Source organism: Python bivittatus, unplaced genomic scaffold (assembly GCF_059951505.1).
Source record: "Python bivittatus isolate LINGU-HERP-01145 unplaced genomic scaffold, Pbiv_v1 ctg000020_np1212, whole genome shotgun sequence".
Classification (NCBI taxonomy): Eukaryota; Metazoa; Chordata; class Lepidosauria; order Squamata; family Pythonidae; genus Python; species Python bivittatus.
In genome coordinates this window covers 69,290,341-69,298,008 of record NW_028277030.1, presented here as the reverse complement: position 1 = coordinate 69,298,008, position 7,668 = coordinate 69,290,341, and the positions used below count along the sequence as shown (strand labels likewise).

At 41.6% G+C, this 7,668-nt stretch overlaps 1 protein-coding gene across 1 annotated transcript; it reads left to right on the top strand.

The window, feature by feature from the left end:
- Positions 1-2,439: 2,439 nt before the first annotated feature.
- On the top strand, positions 2,440-6,407 carry CCN2 (cellular communication network factor 2). Its single transcript, XM_007430516.3, has 5 exons — positions 2,440-2,725; positions 2,870-3,089; positions 3,781-4,038; positions 4,190-4,401; positions 5,448-6,407. Exons 1-5 carry the CDS (start codon positions 2,675-2,677, stop codon positions 5,742-5,744), a joined length of 1,038 nt encoding a protein of 345 aa, XP_007430578.1. The 5' UTR covers positions 2,440-2,674; the 3' UTR covers positions 5,745-6,407.
- Positions 6,408-7,668: the final 1,261 nt, after the last annotated feature.

The following is a 7,668-nucleotide window of genomic DNA, read 5'->3' as shown; positions in this document are numbered from 1 at the left end:
GGCAGAGAGAAAGAGAGACATAATGCCTTATTTCAATAAATAGCACCATCTTTTTAAAAAAGTTGTGGAACTATTGAGGGAAGAAAACATATTTAAGGAGCAGAAAATTGCTAGGGTGTGTTGCTCATGAATGATGAGTTCATATGCAGTGGGAAAAGCGGAGCACATCTTCCATGCTTCTGTCTCATGTCACCAGGCCAAGTATTTCAGAGCCCGTTCTTTCCTCTCCCTCACTCCCTCCTCCTCCTTCTCTCTCGCTCTCCATTAACAGAAAGTACCTATTAGGGAAAATATTCCAGTATGATTCAGTGGCCCAATACTGCAAACCAGGCATTGTATACAATACACGACTCTGGGTGATCATGTAATAAAAAATGCCCCCAAATAACCTTCTTTTCACAGCAAAGTAACACCTAGGGGTGTGGGGGGAGTTGGGGGGAGGGAAGCAGCCAGAAAGTTAACCATCAGGAGTCCCCAAAGAAATTAGCAGAAAACCTTCCTCCACTGGTATTTCTAGGGTCTTGTGCCTCCAGTCTTTTTGTCTTAATAAGAAAAAAATAAATAAATAAAAAGTTCCCAGCTTTGCTCCTAGCAACCATCCAGGCTACTGGCTACCCACCCCCCTTCTCCCCTTCCCCCTCTTGAATTCTCTGTTCTCACTCATGGCAGGAGAGGAATCAAGTAGCACAGTCTTCCTGCTTCTCTGGAAGGATACTGAGGATGGTGATCCCAGGGAACAAGAGTCCATCCCCATCCATCAAAGCAAATGGAGCACTGCCATTTACTTCACTAGGAAGGAAGGATACAACCAATGATTCTAAACCTAGTTTATTACCTCCCAAGTAGTATTGTTAAGAGCCTGTGGGAGTTGATTCCAGATTTGTGCTCAGTCCAGTTGGTGTCACCATCCTCTAAAGCGCTTGCTGAATGTTAGAGGATGGACAACATGCAGAGAACAAAAACTCATCATAAATTATAGAGGACTGACTCTTAAATGCACCAGCCAACCTTAGTTTGTACAACTTTCTAATGATTCAGTTACCATATCTGTCTGTCTGTCTGTCTCTTTCCCTCATATATGTGTTTATGTGAGTGTGTAATATATATTGTGTATGTGTGTGTGTGTGTGTGTGTATGTAGAGAGAGAGAGAGAGATTCCATATAGAGAGGAGCCCTTTTTCATATAAAAATTATTCATGCTTATGGATCTCATCTCTCCACTGCAAATGGGGAAGCTCTTCCTCCAAATACAGTTTGTATCTAGAGTTGTTACAGAGGCAGTTGCCTTCAAGTCAAGCAGGACAATATATAGGATTATTAGATCCAAGATTTATTTATTTATTTATTATTTATTATTTATTATTAAACTTGTATGCCGCCCATCTCCCCCAAAGGCGGCTCACAATAACAAAAAAGGAAAAAAACCAAACCCTCTGACAAAGACTAAAATCCATAAATAATTAAAATAGAAACATACATTAAAAATGTCCTAAAAACTCCCTATAAATTTTAGCCCTAAAACCTTCAAGATGCTGCGGGGGGAGCCAAACCCATCACCCCACCAGCCATCTCCACAGATGCGAGCCCCCATCCAGCCCCCAGGCCTTCCTCTAAGATTGCATTATTAAGTCATTTTGCCATATAGGGGAATCTCTTTTTAAAAAATATATATATAAGTTTTTAGCATAATAATGGCCATTTAGGGACCAGGAAATCTTGTACTCAATTTGGATTATAGTGGAAAAACTTGAAAGTGATTTTTGGAATCGATTCATTTATTTTACATTTTTCCATTAAGCTGGAAAAGAACTCCAATTTCACAGCAGATTTCACAGACAGTTTCTTTTGAATCCTCTGGGCTTAATGGGGAAATGTCCTCCTTTTTAAAATGCCTCTTCAAAATGGATAATTGTTCAAATGAAATCTCTGGTCTTTAAAAGAGATCCTAATACTTTTCAAGAAATCATTTCACTCCTTTCTCTTTCCACCTGAAGTGTGATTAAGTGGGCTTTAGGCACATTGAAGGTTAGACTGACAGATGCCCGTGGCAGACAGGCTGAATTTTTGAGGAATGCTGGTTCAGCCTTTTGAAGAGGGAAAAGAGAGAGTCAGGGTTCCGAAGGAGACGTATTTTTAACTTCTATAAATCAGGATTGTGGTGATAGGAAGAATCTAAGCTGGAAGCTGGAGGGAAAGGTCTCTCCCCCCCCCCCCGTCCCCCGCCTCGGTGAAAATACAGCGCCTTTTTTGTGCGCTGAAGTGCGCCAGCTTTTTCAGACAGGAGGAATGTGGAGTGTCAAGGGGTCAGGATCAATCCGGTGTGACTTGACGAGGCAGGAAGGTGGAGAGGAATGCTAGGAATGTCGCTGTTTGTGTGGGACTCCATTCAGCCGATTGGAGCGTCCCGGACGCCTCGAGCGTATAAAAGCAGCCCGCTGCTGCTCGAGGCTCAGACCAGCCCTCGCTTGCCTTCTAAAGCAGAGAGAAAGGGAGAGAAGGCGGCCCTTTTCCAGAAGCCCCGCAGCCGAGCCGATCGAAGGACGACCTGCCCTCGCCAGCCAGCGAGATTTAAAACCAGAAAGGACCCCACCTGACAAGGAGATTCGCTCGGCTCCAAAGGCAGCCACGCAACTTCTGCCGACCCCCTCGCGCCGCAAAGTTGCAAGAAAGGAGGATGGCAGTCCGCGCCCTCGCCTGGGTTTTCCTCGCGGCTCTCGTTAGCTGGGTAAGCGCTGTTTTCCGAGGCAGGCGCGCTGTCTCTCTCCCTCTCTCGCTCCCTCTCCCTCCCCGCTCCTCTTTCCTCACTCTGCGGGCCTACCTGCGGGAAACGAGTCTTGACCCCCGCCTCTGCCTCCCTCTGTGTCCCCAGGAAGCGGCCGGTCAGGAGTGCAGCGGGAAGTGCCAGTGCGGCCCCGCGCCCCCCGAGTGCCCGCCCGGAGTGAGCCTGGCACTGGACGGCTGTGGATGCTGCCGCGTCTGCGCCAAGCAGCTGGGCGAGCTTTGCACGGAGCGGGATCCCTGCGATCCTCACAAAGGGCTGTTCTGCGACTATGGCTCCCCGGCTAATCGCAAGATCGGAGTATGCACCGGTGAGTAGTTGCCTTTTGTTCCGCTGCCGTCGCTCCCTTTGGCGATTGGAGTAGAGTGGGAAATACTGAAAGGTGTGACTTCTCCTAGGGCAGTATTCCTCATCTCAGCAGCTTTAAGATGTGTGCGCTTCATATCCCAGAATTCCCTAGTTGGGAAGTCCACATATCTCAAAGTTGCTGAGATTGAGAAACACTGTTCTAGGGCCTTGAAAAGTCACACTATTCTCAGAGCTTTCTCTTCCTTTTATGGTTTAAGTATATTTCATTTGGAAAAAATGAGTATGGAATAGTGTTCCTCAAAGGCCTTTAGGAGTGTTTAGGACTACACCTCCCAGAATTCTAGTCATGCTGTGTGAGAATTCTGGGAGATGTAATTCCTACACATCTGGTGACATCCATTAGAAAAGAAGTTAACCTAGGAAAAGTTAGAGTAGAAAATCTTGCCATGGTTTAGGAGGTTTCTTTCGGCAGAGAAGCTTCACCCAACCTACAACACTTCTGCTGTTGTCTGTCGCTAAAGGCAGAGGAGCTGAATATAAACAAAAATGGCAGCTCCATGCGTGGAAGTCAGTCCTTGCACCATCTATAGACAGTTTAGCCCCTCTCTTGTATACATCTAGATTTTTGATCACTCCATCACCACTGACACAGCACTGAGCATTTATGAGTGAATCCTGTTTTCTGTCTGCAGCAAAGGATGGTGCTCCATGTATATTTGGAGGCATGGTGTATCGAAGTGGTGAGTCCTTCCAGAGTAGCTGCAAATACCAGTGCACCTGCCTGGATGGAGCTGTAGGCTGTGTGCCTCTCTGCAGCATGGATGTTCGCCTGCCCAGTCCTGACTGCCCTTACCCACGAAGAGTGAAGCTCCCAGGAAAATGCTGCGAGGAGTGGGTGTGTGATGAGCCCAAGGACAAAGAACGCACTGCAGTTGGACCTGCTCTTGCTGGTGAGCTGGACTTTCTTAATATTTCTTGAGTTGTTGATGTCCTAGTTTGAACTACGTAGACCATTTTTGTAATTCTTTTGTCATAACCAAACTTGCTCAGATTGATTCTTAATGCTCAAATATAAGCTTACCATTTCTCTATCCTTTTCAGCTTACAGACTAGAAGATACCTATGGACCTGACCCATCACTGATGCGTGCAAATTGTTTGGTCCAGACCACTGAATGGAGTGCCTGCTCAAAAACTTGTGGAATGGGGATCTCAACCAGGGTCACCAATGACAATGCCCACTGCAGGCTGGAGAAGCAAAGCAGACTTTGCATGGTGAGACCTTGTGAAGCAGACCTTGAGGAGAGCATCAAGGTAAATAATTGTCCATTTCTGCTGGGTACTTGTTCCTGTAAAGGTGTTTTATAACCATTATATTATCCTACTTTGGAAAAACTCTGATATAAATTAATTTTCAGTCAGTTGCAAATAGTTCAACAAGTAGGTTCTGTAACAAAATGTTGGGAAACTTGCTTCTCTTCAGGGTGCTACATATTTCTTCTTCCCATTCACCTGTACCCTGTATCAGTCAGTCATAGTCTACATTGGGTTGATCTGGAGAATTTCCTCTTGTAGGACTTGTGTAATTTTGCAAACTATGAAATTACCTAAGGCTTGTTAATACTGTAATTCGTTTTTGTATTGGTAATGCTGGAAATAAGCAATGTGTAAAATCAGTTACAATGCAGTTTTAGATACCTATTCAGAGGTTAATTCACTGAGTGTAAGATGTCTTATTCTCAAGAAAGGAAAGATGGAATTGTAGTCTTAGTGATTATAAATTAAATAAATAACCTTATTGTCTATGGTTGTCTTTAAAATTGCAACACAAAACTGGGTTTCAGTGAGTATCAGTCAAACTTTCACGGGAAGCAGGTGTGATTCCATTGAAGAAAATTAGACTTACTTCCAAATACAGGATATGAACAAGGCAAATTTAAGTATCCTAAGAGTATGCTTAACTCTGACCATGGGACAAATATGTATTTAAGACTGACAAAATTATATCCCATAGATTGGATGCTAACTAAGTTAGCCAAACATAGAACCCATTGATACCTATATTAGCCATTACGTAATGGGACTTTAACTATGTCTGGAATAGAGGTAGGCAGCTAGTGCCTTTCAAATATTTCATTCTATGACTTCTATAACTCCTTGCTTATTGGAGCTGATGGAGTCCAAAACATCAGAAGGTACCCTGGTTGATGTCTAGTCCAGAATTCAACCTAAAAGGTTGGAAAGTTAAAAAAAAAAAAAGGTTAATGTTGGAAATATAGCACATACTAGGTGATCTGAATGGGAACATTATTTATCTGATATGTCAATATAAGTTTTGTTTTGTTTTGCTTTTTCAACAGAAAGGTAAAAAATGCATTCGTACACCCAAGATCTCTAAGCCTATTAAATTTGAACTGTCTGGCTGTACCAGTGTAAAGACCTACCGAGCCAAATTTTGTGGTGTCTGCACCGATGGGCGTTGTTGCACCCCCCACAGAACAGCCACTCTCCCTGTGGAATTCAAATGTCCTGATGGTGAGGTCATCAAGAAGAGCATGATGTTTATCAAGACTTGTGCCTGCCACTATAACTGTCCTGGAGAGAATGATATTTTTGAGTCAGTGTACTACCGGAAGATGTATGGAGACATGGCATAAAGCCCCAGGAGAGATTGTTGAACTTGACCCTCAACTTGAACTGATAATGGCATCTCATTTTGTTAAACATGATTCAATAGCACAAGTGATTTAAATGTCTGGGTTAAAAAAAATGACAAAATTGTTCCATGTGACTTTAAGGTAAAATTGTTTACTGACCCCAAACGTTGGTTTGAAGGAATAATAATAATGATATTATGATGATGATGATGAATAGTGAGGAATGACAGTTAATTTGAGCCTCAGATTAGAGTATATTGGGGAGAGAGATAAATAGAGATTAATTAAGGGACATAGGCAGTCTTGAGAAACATTTTTAATATGTGGTAGCATGTGTCCCACTTAATTGTGCAATCAAAAAAGACCCCTTAGCAAGGTTATTGGCACTGGTTTTTGTGACAGTAACAGCTGGACTAGACATTTTCATCCAGCAAGGTGCTAAGTAATTGTGTTATTTGAGAATGGCAATAATTCTGCCTTTGAAGTTCTGATTCAGAGAATTTGTTCAAAAAGAATCAGAATTAGACTGGACAGCTTGTGGCAATAATTTGCTTGTCACGGGCAAGTTTTTTTAAAAATGATAATGTAATAGTGTAAATACTGTATGTGTTTATATGTGTGTGTGTGTGTGTGAGTATATATATATATATATATATATATATTGTACAGTTATCTAACTTAATTTAAAGTTGTGTTGCCTTTTTTTGTTAATGCTTTGATACATCAGTGTTAGCTTCTTTTTTATGATTCAAAGCTTGTCTGATCCAATGCATTCATTCAGCTCATGAAATAGAGTTTGTAATGGTAGTTTTGTTGAGATAATAGGGGAAAAATTAATTGAACTGGTGCTTTGATGAAGAAGATGCACCAGTGTCCTTTCAAATCATTTCATCAAACTAATGACAAGGGGAGGAAAACATGTTTCTCTCTGTCTTAATTAGCATTCCCTGAAACAAAATGAGTGCTGTCAAATCTTTCCACCTTGGGAACAGTTTGTTACTTATTAAGAAGTGTGACCAAAAGTTACATGTTTGCACCTTTTTAGATGAAAAATAAAGTATTTTATTTTTTATATAAACTGGATTGTACTGGCTTTGATTTTACTGAATCCAACAGTTTTGGATATGGCGTATATTTACACATCATTACATCTCAGCTGGTGCTCCAATGAAATATTTCTATATGCTGGAATGATTGAGTCATTTGAGCAGGATAATTTTTTGGTAGAACAATTTCCCGTACACGCTTGCAATCAGCATACCACATGGTTTGATAGTAAAAATAAGTGTCAGCTGGCCAGCGTGGCTGTGAAAAGGATAGGGAAACTCTAGCCTCCCAGATGCTTTTTCAATGCAACACTCAGCATATTAGGCAGTGCATCACGGCTGAGCAATGCTGGGAGTTGTAGTTCACAACATCCAAAGCAGTGCTTCTCAACCTTGGTAACTTTAAGATGAGTTGAAGTCTACACATCTTAAAGTTCCAAGGTTGAGAAATATTGATCTAGAGGGACAATGGTTTCCCAATCCTGATCTAACTGAACTGAAAATTAAGCCATTCTACTGTCCTATTCTCTTAAAAAATCATCCTGAAACTTCTCTTGGAGACAAAATTCATGCACTCCATCTCCATAAAATATTTCTTCATTTCCATGGATGAAAACATGGAACACAAGTGCACATGCACACTAGAGGTATTTCAGCTTTCTCTGTTTTAGTGAGTAGAAAACAAGACCTATAAACTGGTTGTCACCTTCATTCAAGACGTTACTTGAAACCAATTTAAATGACAATTTACCTGAGTGTAACCTTTTTTGCAGTTAGTGGAGCTTACTTCTAAGTAACCATAAATAAACTGGGTTGCTTCTCATATTTACTTTGATAGAACTGATATTGATATAGTCAGGCTTGATTAGATTGCAATG

Bases quoted from the DNA above. Each gene is read 5' to 3' on its own strand.
- CCN2 (XM_007430516.3), top strand. From the start codon at position 2,675: ATGGCAGTCCGCGCCCTCGCCTGGGTTTTCCTCGCGGCTCTCGTTAGC. The intron at 2,726-2,869 runs GTAAGCGCTGTT...CTGTGTCCCCAG, and splicing joins TCGCGGCTCTCGTTAGCTGG to GAAGCGGCCGGTCAGGAGTG. The intron at 4,039-4,189 runs GTGAGCTGGACT...TATCCTTTTCAG, and splicing joins AGTTGGACCTGCTCTTGCTG to CTTACAGACTAGAAGATACC.